The following is a 16660-nucleotide window of genomic DNA, read 5'->3' as shown; positions in this document are numbered from 1 at the left end:
CATTTTTTTTTTTAATCAGATGTTTCCTCTTTGGATTTTGTTCCAAAATAACAAAGATGAAGAGAGTTGTAGATCCAGTGTAGAAATTTTGAAGAGGTGGTACTGAGGGGATATGGGAACAGAGGCGCCTCAGTGGGTATCCATAATTTTCAAGATCCATCTTGCATAGTGATGAATATCTGTGAAGAATCCTTCACTTCCCAGGGTGACACTTTCTTTTGTCCAGGACAAGATTCCATGCAATCTCCCATTGCAGATGGTTGGAGCAGCTGAAACTTCCTTATAGAGAGAAGGAACAGAAAGTCAATGTGTCTTTGTCCTTATGGAACAAGAGTAAGTGCCAGCTGGGCGCGGTGGCTCACGCCTGTAATCTCAGCACTTTGGGAGGCCGAGGCAGGTGGATCACAAGGTCAGGAAATCAAGACCATCCTGGCCAACATGGTAAAACCCTATCTCTACTAAACATACAAAAATTAGCCAGGTGTGGTGGCACACACCCGTAATCCCAGCTACTCAGGAGGCTAAGGCAGGAGAATCTCTTGAACCTGGGAGACAGAGGTTTCAGTGAGCCAAGATCGCACCACTGCACTCCAGCCTGGGCAACAGAGCTAGACTCCATCTCAAAAAAAAAAAAAAAGTAAATGCCAAGAAGTGGCACATGAAAGAAGCAAAACCATCCAAGAGAATGGGCTTATTTTTCTTGAGAGGGAGCAGCCCTCTCTCTACATCCACATATTAGTCTCACCTCTAAGGTTCGAGCTTGACCCAATCCAAGTGCAAGCAAGACAAAAGACAGATGGTTCTACCCCAAATCTCCCCAACTCTGAAAGATGAGAGAGGGAATAGTTAGAATCCCAGAGATGAGTGGGGAAGGGAGAGGGACTTCAGCTCTCTGCTCCTCACTCTTGGGAGGCCTTTTGGATCAGTGCTCTTTGATTCTGCATTATCACCACCTCTTCCAATGGGACCCTTGTTATCTCCCTGTATAGAGAAGGGAGAAATGCCTTGTTTTTAGATAGGATCCTTGGAGGTTGTCCCACACAAATGATATTTCCTGCCTGTTCTTCTTTGAGTCTATCCTGACAGTCGTGGAAGGGAAGAGAATATTGGTTGATCCATGTCAGGATGTCAGGATTACTGACTGTGGAAAAGAGAAAACAAACTCCAGAGTAACTCTCCTTATCACAAGGGCTCTTGCAACCAGATCCTATTTTGTAAATAAATTTAGTCCTGAGAATACTCAGTGCAGGTAGCAGCAGACACTCCATTCTCCTTAGGATTCCTTATTCAGTAATCTTCATGTTGGAGAAATAGATTTATAAGTTCCCTTTGTCAGGTATCAGATTCATAGTTCTTTCTGTACTATGCATCATTTACAAAATTTTGAAAAACTGTGAGTTATTAGTGACCACAGGGAGAAAGAGACAGCAACAAAGCCATTGTCTCTAAGATTTTCCCCCTACACACACACACACACACACACACACACACACACGCACACGCACGCACACACTCTTATTGGACATATACTTGATCTTTTTCACATTTAATTATAAAGGGAGAAACTATTTTTAATGCATATAAAACTGCTTTTTAAGTTAAATAGATTATTTATAAGTATATATAGTGTGTGTATTGCTATAAATATACATATGTATTTCCCCTTAAGAAGTCATGTTATTTATCTCCATAATAGCAATTGCTATTATACTATCAACTTCAAGATAGAGGGACTTTAACCAAGATGTTATGTAATTTTAATTTCTGGTAGACAATAGCAAACAGAAAGGAAACAAAAGTTTGACCAGAGATTGCTCAGACTAAGTCCAGTGTTGTTTAAGGAGCAGTATTTTTTTCTGATAGAGCATACCCAATTGAATGCCCTAAAGCAGATTAGGCCAGAAGGTGTCAGGTCAGAGAAGAAAAAGAAATTATATTCAGTTTTAAGTTTATATGGTAACTAAATTAAAATATGCATAAAAAGCTAAGTGCAAGTAACTTAAATTACTTGAAATAATGAATTTCTGATAAATATTGGAAGCCCTGCACCAGAAAGCTCATGGAGCTACAGTTTGTCACTGTGATTTTGACATGTAGAGCCTATATACCTCTGAATAGTTTTGTTTTGTTTTCAAATGGTACATAATAAGTTACTTCTATAAGTTGTGATTCAATTACTTTGGATAAGACTTATAAAGCCAAGGACAAAAATCATACAAGCTGCAATTGTTCAGAAAACATGTTCACTTAGATTTCCAAGTACTTCGCTTCTAAATTGAAAAATGAAGCTGCAAAATACTGAAAATATAATAGTTTCTACTTTTTATTTCTGTTTGTTTTTTACCAAAGACTGATTTTTTAAATTCAACTTCAATTTGCTTTTATAGAACAGGTGCATTGTTCTGTAGCCACCAGAGAAAGATTTAAATTGGCTTAATAGATCCAGGACAACTTGCTTGAGTGAACGTAGCTTTTGCAAGATAATCAGTGTCAGCCTTCACCTCTTAAAATCAGCTGATCAGGATCAGAGGTCCTCTGAAAAACACATCTCAGTGTGCCAATCAATCAATAGCAATCCCCCTGAAGTAGCCAGGCCTCGGCAGATGATGTAACCCATTCATACCTCTGAAAGTTCTCCAATCCCTCAACTCCAAGCTTCCCACAAACCTCATATGCTAATCAGCACTTCACTCTGCTTAGTGGGATGGTGCCTGTCAGCATTGCCCTACCTTGCTATAATAAGCAATAGATTCAGATTTGTCATTTCATTTCAGATATCAGGTGGTGATATCCTCATCCTCTCACAATACCTAAAGAAAGCATAATGGAGTAACAGCCAACAAAGACCAACAAATGCATTAGAAAGTAATTTTCTTCATAAGTATTCTTTATTAGACACCTGCAGAGACCAGATCTCTCTGCTCATCCCAATTTCAGCTCACAGGGGAGAAGGGTGTGTGCTTACAACATGGGCTGCTTACCACATGGGCTGCCACTATTTTTTCCGTGAGGCATGTCAGGCCAGGGAGATACCAACTGATTATGTCATAATAATCAATTTCCCTATGAACCACCCAAGTCTCCAACTCTAAGTGGGAGCTCTGGGATGGAACAGTAGGTATGAGGGGCACTCTCTGCAGGGAACCAGCTCTGGTGACAGGACACGTGCTCTCTCAAACATTCTTTTGTCTCCCAGGGTTCTCTGCACATAAATTGGGTTCTCGGTAGAGGATGTAGGAAGCATCATCTGCGGCCTCACTACATCACATATATTTTATTTTCATTTTCCCCACTGTTCTTCCATTGTGTGATGGGCTTTCAGCAACTATCAATAAGTAGTTCACCCTCCAACAGGCTGCCTTGATGATACTGTCTTTGTGCATGAAAATTCCTATTTTTCCCATCTTTATTTCAATCCAGTTCTCTGGACTCTGTTTTCAATCTTCTATAGATATAAAAATTATTGTCTGCTCCATTTGTTGGTGTCAGAGTGGCTGCCCTTTATCAGTCTCTTCGAATTTTATCTTTGACATCCAGTTATGGTGGTATAGGGCCCTGGCAGGAATCCCTCTATGGTGGACAGCATTGTTGCACAGCAGCAATTTCCATCAAGGACATCCCACCACATTTTCTCCCAGCTCCAACCTCCTCAGTATAAAAAACACAGCATCAAACACTTATGGTTTTTATATTTATTCCAAGTCCAGGTTGGAATAAAGCAGGACTCATTAAATGGAATGGGTTCCAAGGCTATGGCTATGGTCCCCACATAGGAGTTGAGTGAAGCAGGCTTGGACAGTTTGATCATCATTAGGTCATTGTTCAAGGATTTTGCATCAAAGTCAGGGTAGGTCACAATCGATGAATAGTTTCGTATCTGTTGTTTCTTATTTGTGATGCTAGGTTGAGAAACTCCCAGTCGGATTTCAACACTTTGGAAGAAAGAGGGCAGAGAGATGAGAAGAAAGAGAGTCATAGGATGACAGATTACAAGAAATGATACAGCCTACCCTCTTTGTTTTAACTTTCTGTCTTAACCTGAGAACTGGCATGGCCTGCCTTTGCCTATAAAATAATAGTGATAGTTTACAGAATTGTTGTATTAGAGACATAAATTTGTAAAATGTCTGACATGGTTCTGGCACCTAAAACACAGTCAGTAGAGTCTTGTTATTAAGATTTTGATCATCTGAATTAGCAGCTAATAGAGAGGCACCACACATCCAGTTCATGCATTAAGTATGGATGTAAGAAAGAACATCTGATTTTCCAATTCTTATTCCAGGAGGATGTGAGCTGTCTATTTCCTTTGTATTTCCCAATTACCACAGAGCAGATGTTCAGTCTGTGTTAAACTAAACTGCATTGAACAGCCAGATGGCTTAGATTTCTGAATTTGAAAGAACCCTTCTATACTCATGAAACTGAGAGGGTCTTGATCACACAACACGTTCTCACACACAACAGAAACACTGAGATTTGCAAGGAATTGCTTTATTTTGTATCGTGCTCCCTTGCCCTTCTACTGAATTCCTGCTGATTTCTCAGCTTGCCAAATACCCTAATATCTTCGCTGTTTCAGGGAGTATATGAATATTATTCCCTTGGCCTGGAATATCCCCCAGGATTTATGCATTTGGCTTTCTCCTTCTCTTCCTATTGATCTCACCTCTTCAGAGATGATGGACATGCCCACATTAACTGAAGCAGATCTCTTGTTACATGGCCATATATTACAACTTGCCATTTTTTTTTTTTGTAATGCTTTGTTTTTGGCCACTTATTTGTGTTGGCTACTACCTCTACCAAATGAAGCTCCATGAGGGAACACTTATTTTCATCTTGTTCCTTCACTGTTTAATCAGTGATTAAATGGCCCTTGCTATATAGTAAGCGTTTAACAAGCGTTGTTGATGAATGACTATTATTTACTACCCATGAGAGGGAATCCTCTGACACATTCATACTTATCTCCTCTTAAACTGCCCAGATTTGTATTCTATTTCCCGTTGGAACAAGAGTCTCTTTTTTTCTGTGTCTCCTGATTTTACTAAAAATTTTCTGGGATGCTTCATCAGATCTACGTTTGTTTGAACAGATTACTCCCAGCTTGCAAGAGAAAGGGAAACTTACGGTAAGGGGCAGTGGGCAGCTGTCAATACCCACTGAGGGTGAATGAGAGACCCCGCGCAGGGTTCTGGGCTGGACTGCAGATAGACCATGTAAGGAATAGTAAAATTATGTGATAACTCCTGATTATCTTTAGAATCTTTAGCCAGAACAGCTCCTGGAGAAGAAAGGGGTATAAGTGGAAAGAGAAAAGGAGGTTAAAAGGCCAGAACTGGCGAGGGTACTTTTCCCTAACTTAAGGTTTTCAAATGTAATGTGAAGGTCTTCAATTTACCTTTTATATTTTTATCAAAGAAAATTATCTATGTCCCCCAAGTTATACACAATAAGAAAATTGACACATGGCTTTGCTGAGATGAAATTATATCAAAAATCTGTGAAACTAACTCATATGTTGATCACAAACTCTGATTGGCAGTGCTGTGTGTTACAAAGATGAAAAAAAATGACTAATTTTTTTTTAATTCACTTTTGCCAAAAATTAGGGTAAAAAATTACTGCCTGACTTTGGTGGTATAAAGGATAGAAAATCTTAGGGCTTCCAGAGCCACTGACCCAGCTCACCCCACTTTTCCAGGCCAATGTCCTCTAATGTGGTTCCTTTTGTTTTCTTCAACAGTTGTTTTATTTAAATATCCTCCACTTCCTAGCTCTTAAGTTGTGCCCAGCTACTCTTCTTTCCAATCTTTCATAGACTATCCTGGCTCTCACCCTAGGCAGAAACAAAGTCCCAAACTCTCACCAGCTGCACTCAAGAGAGCGACGATGAGAAAACCCTTCATGGCAGACTGTGATCTCGCCAGAAGCAGACAAGTTGATCAAGCTATAAACTGTCCCAATCTTTAGTCCAAGTGTCTTTGCCAAGAACAGCTGTGGAGAAACACTAATTACAGGCAGAAGATAGATGACAGGAGAGCAGTCTTCAAATGAGTCCTTATCAAGACCCAAATATATATGGCATTGCCGGGAGCCATCTCTGATGAGGGTGAAAGAGAGTGGCACAGACGAAGCCAAGGTCCTGGTGCCTCCTTTCCTATCCTACCAGTCTTGCTCAGAGTCATTATGTACCTGCTGATTTCCCTCCCCTCTCTGTGACACAAACTTTGTTGTCCCCTCCTCCCTCTGCGACCTAAACCTCTCTCCCTACCCACCACCCTGCCGTCTCACCTCTTCGAGAGACTTCCCGAAAATTGGGGTATAAAATGCACTTAATAAATCATTGTTTTCTTCATTCCATCTAATTTTAGTGATGAGGAAGTTGTGGTTCTCTTGGAAGTTAGTGGCAAAGTCACGACTCAGTACTCAAGTCTCCATATTCCCTGTGTCAAGGTTGAACGCTACCTTAGAAAAGAGCAATGGTTAAGAAATCCCTGCATCCTTTTGTGCTCTGGGAAATGAATTACCGTAAAGAACTACCTTTCCTGTATGATGTAGATAAGACTCTACCCATTCATTCTCCTAACACCTGGAAAATTTCTCGTGGTTCTCTTGTTTACTTGTGACGCATCAAACACAGACCTCTCCTCTGTTGCCTGTGCTTGCTGACATGGCCAGATACAGACCATCCAACTCCCCATTTTTTGTTTCAAAATTTATTAGCTGATATTAGAATGGTTTGTGTCCTCAAAACTAGCTACATTCAAAAATAAACATTTTCTATTCAGCCAACTGACTGGGACTTCCCCCTGATTGCAAAACAACCCCAACTGTAAATCTCCCGACCTCGATCTTGCCTTTCTCTTCCTATAAAAAGTCCAGGGCAGGCCGGGCGCGGTGGCTCACGCCTGTAATCCTAGCACTTTGGGAGGCCGAGGCAGGTAGATCACGAGGTCAAGAGATCGAGACCATCCTGGTCAACATGGTGAAAACCCGTCTCTACTAAAAATACAAAAAATTAGCTGGGCATGGTGGTGCGTGCCTGTAATCCCAGCTACTCAGGAGGCTGAGGCAGGAGAATTGCCTGAACCCAGGAGGCGGAGGTTGTGGTGAGCCGAGATCGTGCCATTGCACTCCAGCCTGGGTAACAAGAGCGAAACTCCATCTCCAAAAAAAAAAAAAAAAAAAAAAAAATTCCAGGGCAAAACCATCCTACCAAAATACTTCATAATCTTCAGATCTGAGATGCTCTCCTATTGGATGGTCTGAATACAACTAGTTTCCTTACTAGTACCCCAGTTTTTCTTTTTATTAGCTAACCTTATATGATAACTTCCAGGCTGTCCCACAGAGACAGGTAATAATAACAGTGGGGTTCAATCCCACATTTTATATAAAGCAGACTGGACAAATGCAAACCATATAGGATCAAACTGATCTTTATCAGTAACTAAAGAGCTGATCAGTTATAAAAGTCCATACATATAACATTCCTATATCTGTAAAAATTATAGGCAGACTTAGTTCTCCTAAAATTTAATTATTAACTTAAAACATCTTATCAGAATGTTCCCATGTACCCAAAGCTTTTAAAATAATAGTTATTATAATAATAAGTCGGTATTTACTTTGTACCATGTGACAAACACTGTGTTATATGCCCTGTATGTGTGACCGAATTTATCCTTTATCACAGGCCTGTACATTTTCAAGCTGAAGCCCTGTATGGTTAAAAACCTTGTCACAACCATGCCGTTTAAGCCCATAACTCCCAACATTCTAGGAAATCCAGCATCCCTCTACTCGTTCCAACGATTTATCTGGTAGGACTGGGCCTTATTTCTGCTAAGTTATTTGTTTATCTCCAGTCTGCTTTGTCCCAGCACCTGAAAACAGCTGTCTTCATTTTATTTCTTAATTTACCACTAACCTAATGCTAGGGTTGGTTTCAAGCTTGAACTGAAGCTTTGGAGATACTACGGGAAATTCTTGCACCAGTCTGAAAACACCCTTAAGTAGTATAACAGAAATCACTTTGTAAATGTTTCCGAATCACCTGCAGTGCACAGAGTCTCTCTTACCTACAGCCTTGTTTCTGCCACATTGCTGGAACCTACCCTGAATTCCTTTTCTTTTGTCTTGTTTTCTTCATGTCTTTAATCAGCTCACATTTCTGTTCCAGCAATGTGTGCAGAACAATATTAATCAGTAATATTTAATCAGTAATAAATTTAATCAGTAATAAATAGCCTACCAACCAAAAAAGCACAGGACCTGATGGATTCACAGCCAAATTCCACTAGATGTACAAAGAAAAACTGGTACCATTTCTACAGAAGCAATTCCAAAAAATGAAGGAGGAAGGACTTCTCCCCAACTCATTCTATGAGGCCAGCATCATCTTGATACCAAATCCTGGCAAAGAGACAACAAAAAAGAAAACTTCAGGCCAATATCCTTGATGAACATAGATGTAAAAGTCCTCAACAAAATACTTACAAACTGAATCCAGCAGTGCATCATAAAGATAATCCACCATGATCAAATAGGCTTCATCCTCGGATGTAAGGTTGGTTCAACATACAAAAATCAATAAATGTGACTCATCACATAAACAGAACTAATGACAGAAATCACATGATTATCTCAATAGATGCAGAAAGGCTTTTGATAAGATTCAGTATCCCTTCATGTTACAAACTCTCATTAAGTATTGAAGGAACATACCTCAAAATAATAAGAGCCATGTATGACAAACCCACAGCCTACATTATACTGAATGGGCAAAAGCTGGAAGCATTTTTCTTGAAAACTGGCACAAAACAAAAATGCCTTCTCTCACCACTTCTATTCAATATAGTGTTAGAAGTCCTAGCCAGAGCAATCAAGCAAGAGATAGAAATAAAAGGCATCCAAATAGGAAAAGAGGGATTCAAACTATCTCTGTTTGTAGATGACATGATTCTATATCAAGAAAACCCTATAGTGTTGGCCCCAAAGCTCTCTTGGCTGATAAACAACTTATAAAAATTGCAGGATACAAAATCAATGTACAAAAATCACTAGCATTCCTATATACCAACAACAAACTGAGAGCCAAATTACAAAGGCAATTCTATTCACAATTGCCACACACAAACAATAAAAACCCACAAGACCTAGGAATACAGCTAATCAGAGGGGTGAAAGATCTCTACACTGAGAATTACAAAACACTACTCAAAGAAATCAGTGAAGACACATACAACTGGAAAAACATTCCATGCTCACAGATAGGAAGAATCAATATCATTTAAATGGCTATGTTGCCCAAAACAATTTATAGATTCAATGCTATTCCTATCAAACTACCAGTGACAGTATTCACAGAACTAGAAATTTTTTAAAAAAAATTTATATGGAACCAAAAAAAATAAGCCTGAAAGCCAAGGCAGTCCTCAGCAAAAAGAACAAAACTGAAGGAATCATGTTACTTGACTTCAAACTATACTATAAGAGCTACAGTGACTAAAACAACAATGGAACAGAATAGACAGCCTAGAAATAAGGCTGCACATCTATGACACCTGATCTTTCACAAAGCTGGCAAAAACAAGCAATGGGGCAATGCCTCCCTATTCAATAAATGTTGCTGGGATAACTGGCTAGTCAATGGAGATTGAAACTGAACCCCTTCCTTACACCATGTACAAAAATCAACTCAATATGGATTAAAGACTTAAATTTAAAACCCAAAACTATAAAAACCCTGGAACACAACTTAGGCAATACCATCCTGTACCTAGAAATGGGCAAAGATATCATGACTGTATTAGTCAGTTTTCATGTTACTGATAAAGACATATCCAAGACTGGACAATTAACAAAAGAAAGAGGTTTAATTGGACTTATAGTTTCATGTGACTGGGGAAGCCTTGCAATCATGGCAGAAAGCAAGGAAGAGCAAGTCACATCTTACGTGATGGCAGGAGGCAAAGAGAGAGAGCTTGTGCGGGGAACTCCTCTTTTTAAAGCCGTCAGATCTTGTGAGACTTATTCACCATCACAAGAACAGCATGGGAAAGACTTGCCCCCATGATTCAGTTACCTCCCACTGGGTGCCTCCCACAACACATGGGAATTCAAGATGAGATTTGGGTGGGGACCCAGCCAAATCATATTAATGACAAAGACATCAAAAGCAATCACAACAAAAGCAAAAATTGACAAATGGGATCTAATTAAACTTAAGAGTTTCTGCACAGCAAAAGAAACCATCAACAGAGTAAACAAACAACCTTCAGAATGGGAAAAAATTTTTGCAAACTGATGAAGGTCTAATATCCAGCATCTATAAGCAAACCTAGAAGAGGATATCAAACAACCCCATTAAAAAGTGGACAAAGGACATGAACAGGCATTTCTCAAAAGAAGACATACATGTGGCCAACAAGCATATGGAAAAAAGCTCAGTATCACTGATCATAAGATAAATGCAAATCAACACCACAAGGAGATACCATCTCACACCACTCAGAATGGCTATTATTAAAAGTCAAAAAGTAACAGACTAGCAAGGTTGCAGAGAAAAGGGAGTACTCATATACTTTGGTGGGAGTGTAAATTAGTTCAACCATTGTTGAAAGCAGCACAATGATTCCTCAAAGAGCTAAAAGCAGAACTACCATTTGACCTAGCAATTCCATTACTGGATATATATCCAGAGGAATATAACGGATTCTACCATAAAGAGACATGCATGCAAATGTTCATTGCAGCACTACTCACAATAGCAAAGACATGGAATCAACTTAAATGCCCATCAGTGAAAGACTGGACAAAATAAATGTGGTACATATACCCCATGGAATATTACACATCCATAAAAAAGAATGAGATCATGTCTTTTGCAGGAACATGGATGGAGCTAGAGGCTATCATCAAATTAGTTAGCAAACTAACACAGGAAAGGAAAACCAAGTACCACATGATCTCACATGTAGGTGAGAGCTGAATGATAAGAACTTATGAACACAAGAAGAAAACAACAGACACTGGGGTCTGCTTGAGGGGGGATGGTGGGAGTAGGAAGAGGAGCAGAAAAGATACCTATTGGGTACTGAGCTTAATACCTGGGTGTTATAATAATATGTACAACAAACCCCTATGACATGTGTTTATCTATTTTACAAACCTTCACATGTACCCCAGATATAAAGTAAAAATTTTTAAAAAGCGTAATTCAGTTTCCAAGAGATTTTTCCTGGATGTGAGAAGATGTGGTGGCTTAGAAAGTACTCCTTTAAGTTCAAGACCACCCTAGCCACCATAGTGAAACCCCATCTTTACTAAAAATACCAAAAAAAAAAGTAGCCAGGCATAATAGTGGGCGCCTATAATCCCAGCTACTTGAGAGGCTGAGGCAGGAGAATCACTGTAACCCGGGAGGCAGAGGTTGTAGTGAGCTGAGATGGCCCACTGCATTCCAACCTGGGCAACAAAGCAAGACTGTCTCAAAAAAAAAAAAAAAAAAAAGAAAGTACTCCTTTATAGTTTGGCTCTCTTCCCTGCAAAATATAAATTCCAATTTGGTTCCTCAACACATGGACACAGGGAGGGGAGCACTATACACTGGGGTCTGTTGGGGGGGGAGTAGGGGGGACAGCGGGGGGTGGGAAGTTGGGGAGAGATAGCATGGGGAGAAATGCCACATATAGGTGAAGGGGAGGAAGGCAGCAAATCATGCTGCCACATATGCACCTATGCAACAATCTTGCATGTTTTTCACATGTACCCCAAAACCTAAAATGCAAAAAAAAAAAAAAAATTCGAACTGGCAGAATTTTGGAGAACGTGTTACAAAAGTCAACAAATTTCTATCTGGCTCTCTTCTTCAAATGTTCTTAGAATACATCTGCTTTGCTATAAGTAAGCCCAAGCCATCCCATATGGAGGCACGTACAGAAGCCATGCACAGGTGCTCTGGCCAAAAATCAAGCTGAAGTCCCAGCTGACAGCCAGTATCAGTCACCAGACTTATGAGTGAGAAAGTCTTATAGATGGCTCCAATCCCAGCCACCAGCTGCCTGCAAGGCATGAGAGACTCCTAGCAATGATTGCCTAGAGGAGCCCAGTCAAACCCTAAAGCCATGAGAAATAGTGGTAACAAGTGATTGATTTTGCTATAGTCTGCTAAATTTGAGGTGGTTTTCTATGCAGTAACCAATAACCAGGACAGGCGACAAATCATTTCCAATTCTACTCCGTTTTCTAATGGTGGTAGGTGAACCAAGTGTTCCAAGAGGGCTATTGTGCCTGAGTGGTTCCGGGGTCCACCATTGTGGCCTCTCAATCCTGAAGGACTCGAAAGCAATTTATCTGGGTCCATGAGTTTGCTCTCATTGCATGTTTAAGCGTCAATTCTGGGAAGTCGTGGCTTGATAGAGGGAGGGATCAAGATCCCTTGGTGGTTTAAAGTGAGTATGAGGTGTGATTCTTTCCGTCTTTAGAAGTAAAATAGAAAAAGGATTAGGCAACACTCCTATGAGAGAAGATGTTGGAATCTTTGGTAGAAGAGACAGGCGTATGAGTTGTTCATAATATACTGTCTGTAATTCTTATGGTAGCCTCTGAAGCTTGATCATAATGAGCTCTGATTGTGACATACTTTGTAGCCAGATGTCCTTACACAAGTTTCTTATCTCTGTCTTTGTCAGTTTCCTTTCCTGTAAAATGAAGGCCCCATCACATCGATTATTTTTAGGAAAATGCAAAGAGTTAATATTTATAAAGTGGCTTTTGCCACTGCCTAACAAACAGTAAATGCTACATAAATGTTGGTTAAATAAAATAAAATAACTGTAACCTTAGGATTCCCATATTTTCCAGACTCTCAGGGACAGTATTTTATCTTAATGTCAAAATACTGTTGTGAAGTCCTTAAATCTTTATGACATTTTCTTGTTTTTTTGTTTTATATATATATATATATATATGAAGAGCATGGGCTTTGGAGTTGACCTGATAGGGTTCAATTCCTATGACTTACCAGCTGCCTTATCCTGAAAAGGACATTTAACTACCTTAAGTCTCAGTATCCTAAACTATAAAATGGAAAGAAGATTAGTACTTACCTCATAAGATAGGCATGAGGATTAAATATTATCTAAAAGCACTTAAGCATAGTATATGACACACAGAAGATAGTACGTATGAGTTATCATCACTATCACCTTTTTCACCTCTGCAAAACTTCTGAGTGCTAGAAAAGAGCAAACCTTCTGGATACTCCTGGTTCACAAGATTGTGTGATTTGGCTCCAGCAATGTCCTGGAACTGGGTTCCTCCTGAAGTTAGGGATTCAGAATTATTGGGATTTTTGTAGATTTCAGCTCTTCCTAGCTCAATGCAGCTCCCTCTACAGAAAAAATGTATTACCCCCTCCAATTCTACTCACGTTTCACTAGGGACATCTTGTGACTAACATGAGGGTCAGAAAAGATGTGGGGGAATGAGAGGATGGAACAGATCAGTGCTGGAAAGCCTCCCAATCTGACCGTGTTGCACTCATTCTCAGCTGGCTTTCTTCCTGCAGATTAGGGTGGATTAAGGGATTTTTGTAAAATGAGAAAGATTAATACTAAATTTTATAAACCAGACATCCTGGAAATTTCATTAGAGACAAATGTTATCTTTGTTTTATAAAACCTAACACTTGTTTATCAAGAAAAATGCAGAAAGGGACAACATTAATATGAAACAACAGCAATAAAAACCTGCAACTCCGTTTAGAGTTGTCTGCATTAACATGTCAGGCACTGCAAAATGATCTTTTTGCTTTGCCCCATTCTCCATATTTTTTCCCTCACCAAAAAAGTTAATAATTCTTTTATTCTCAAGTGATTCTCTTGCCTCAGCCTCCTGAGTAGCTGGGCCTACAGGCATACACCATCACACTCTGCTAATTATTATTATTATTATTATTATTATTATTATTATTATTTTTAGAGAGAGAGTCAAAGCCTTGCTGTGTTGCCCAGGCTGGTCTCAAACTCCTGGACTAAAGAGATCCTTCTGCCTCAGTCTCCCAAAGTGCTGGGATTGTAGGAATGAGCCACTGCACCTGGCCAAAAGTTAATAGTTCTTTATACTAAAATTTCTCCTCTTTATATTGCTAATGTGGTTTGTATTTCCTGAATGAATCTAGAGTAATACAATGTCTGGGGGAAAATCTTTGGTGGAACCCAGAGCTATGGAAGGTAAGTTTTGTATGGCATGAAGACCTTTTATTTCTAATATTTGGTAACTGCCATGATTGACCAAAAAAATACCTTCCCCATCCTGCCCCGTTCTTGTTACCCAGATGTGGTTCATCTTTCTCCCCATGCCAGTGTTAAAGCTCATTTAGCTCTTATTTTATCCTATTCTCCAAATCAGATTTAATGCTAAAATACAGTAGTAAAAATAAAAATTGTTCTGAACACTACACAGAAAACTCAAGAAGAGAATCTGTATTGTATACCACACAGCAGAATTTTCTAAAGATCTATTTTAGTTATCCCTATTCTTTTAAAATTTCTTCCTTAGTCTTATCCTATCTTACCTCCTTTCTTCTTATACTTCTCTAATGTTTCTCTCTCTTTCTCTCTTTATAAGATTATTGTCTTCACCATTAGATCCAGCCTTCAGTTTGTACATCTCACTCAGTAAAACATGGCAGGTAGCTGTCCTGTGGGAGAGTGTAACTCTCTCATCCTATGTGGCTTATGAAGGTGTTGACTGAACAAAAATGTAGCTGATTTGGGTTGAAGGAAGGGAGTTAAATTACATACAGGAAAAAAGTATAAAATATTTTGTTATGCCGTTTTCTCAAATGAAATAAGAGATTGTGTCTTTTTTTGTTCTAAACACATGTAAAACACTGTAATAATGTGGAGACCATGCTAAGCTACAGTGAAGAAAATTTATTTTTCCTGGACATGGCAGTAAATGGAAATTTCTTTTTTGAGGGAAAAATAATCCTAGTAGTTAAACAGGAAGAAGAAAATAAAAAGGATTTCGGGGAATGAAGGAGGGAGTTACTGATTTTAAAACTGCAATTTCTGAGTTCAAAGTGTTGATTATCAAAAATGGAAAATGTGATTTTGACGTGAGGAAACCCCAAAAGAAAGGTCTATGATAATTCAATGGTGAGAGTCACATCGGAACAGTGTCTATAATTCTGTATGAGCACTTCTCAGAAAGGAAAATGAAGGAAGAGGTCCTGTTGAGGAGGCAGTTACACATAAAGGAAGTTTAGGGGCTTGGAGAGGCATTTCCCAGAAATCTGCCCAGTCTTTCCATTCTACATGTAATAGAGAGGAAATGCAGTGGGATGATGAGGGAAGCTTCTACTATGCCAGGACGACAATCCAGTGACTCCCAGGGAAGTGTAATCTTTTCTCTTACAATGTTTTTATTTTTTTAACCTGCGGATATAGTACATTAGTTGCATGAGAAATTACCACAATGCAAAATTTTGTGACTGTGAAAGTTCCCCTTGCAAATGAAGACAAAACAAACCTTCCATCAATTCTTCAGATCCTATGACCTTATCTTCTATTTAGAAAATAGTGTACTCTACTGCTATCAGATCTTTGAGCCAGAAGCTGGCCTTGGAGGAAACCTATGGTCTTTCACTGGTCTCTACCATGGGTCCCTCCAAGTCTAATAAGAGTCTCAGAGGCAGAGCTGGCAAGATCTAAGAACACCGCAAATAGAAATGGACCACAGAACTAGGAAAGTCATTTAAAAAATGAACTTGGATTATGCACATGGATGTGTCCTTAATAATAAGCTCTGTTAAGTTATGAAGTCTTTGTATGGGGATTGTGTACACAAAATCACAGTAGACTATTGAGGTCATGTTAGAGGGCTTATATAACTCTCAGGTAGGTTTTGATGAAGGAATTTGTGCCTCACAGTGAGAAGATGAGATCAGTTCATGGAGGAGAAAGTGAGTTGATTTATTCTGGAGAAAGTGGGAACTTGTAAAACAAATGGAGAGAGGAAGAAATTATTGAAAACTATTATTTCTTCAAGAGGTCTGAAAATCCTACTGTTTAGATGGAATAGAAATAGAAAGTGATTAGAGGAGCTATTCAGAGTGAATGAGTATCTCCGAGAGTAAGACATTTGTGTTTGTGCCCCTTCAACAAATTGACGTTTTAAATTGACTTTGAAAAGTAAGACTAGATAATATGTGGATAGCAAATATTTAATTTTTAAAGATTGATTTCAAAACTCAATAAAGTTTTCACTTTCCATAAAAGATAAATAGTGATGTTGCAATAAAATAATGAATTAATAAGATTTATAGAGAAAAGGAGGTAATTTATTTGTAGAGATAAATTTAGTAATTTATCTTACTAAAACAAATGTTCCTGCATAAATATTCTTGAAGCCCTCCCTACTCCTAAGCTTCCATTTGTGCATTTTTAAAAGACTTTGTCAGATGTTCTGTTTCTTGCAACTTCCTAAGAGATATGTTCACATTTATACCTTTCTCTTTTTGCTTAAATGCTTATTTTATTAGGGTGAATGTATAAAAGCTAAGTTGTTGGTTAAAGCGGCATATGGAATTTACAATTTAGTAAAAATTCACTAATTGGGAAGCATTAAACAAAATAAAAGACTG

General features: G+C 38.9%; 1 protein-coding gene across 1 annotated transcript; it reads right to left on the bottom strand.

Moving 5' to 3' along the window:
• Positions 1-2307: 2307 nt before the first annotated feature.
• On the bottom strand, positions 2308-6179 carry LOC105713730 (serine protease 58-like). The gene is made up of 3 exons (XM_012447500.2): positions 5873-6179; positions 5134-5287; positions 2308-3932 (listed from the first exon to the last, which is right to left on the bottom strand). The coding sequence occupies exons 1-3, from the start codon at positions 5910-5912 to the stop codon at positions 3650-3652; spliced, it is 477 nt and encodes a 158-aa protein (XP_012302923.2). The 5' UTR covers positions 5913-6179; the 3' UTR covers positions 2308-3649.
• Between the last annotated feature and the right edge of the window lie 10481 nt (positions 6180-16660).

Source organism: Aotus nancymaae, unplaced genomic scaffold (assembly GCF_030222135.1).
Source record: "Aotus nancymaae isolate 86718 unplaced genomic scaffold, 86718_ANA_hifiasm-v0.15.2.pri h1tg000002l, whole genome shotgun sequence".
NCBI lineage: Eukaryota > Metazoa > Chordata > Mammalia > Primates > Aotidae > Aotus > Aotus nancymaae.
This window is presented reverse-complemented; position numbering and strand designations above follow the sequence as displayed.

Excerpts from the sequence above, each read along its gene's own strand:
- LOC105713730 (XM_012447500.2), bottom strand. The coding sequence starts at position 5,912 with ATGAAGGGTTTTCTCATCGTCGCTCTCTTGAGTGCAGCTG. Across the intron at positions 5,288-5,872 it reads CGCTCTCTTGAGTGCAGCTG|GAGCTGTTCTGGCTAAAGAT; the intron begins GTGAGAGTTTGG and ends TTTCTTCTCCAG. Across the intron at positions 3,933-5,133 it reads GCTGCCCACTGCCCCTTACC|TGTTGAAATCCGACTGGGAG; the intron begins GTAAGTTTCCCT and ends TTTCTTCCAAAG.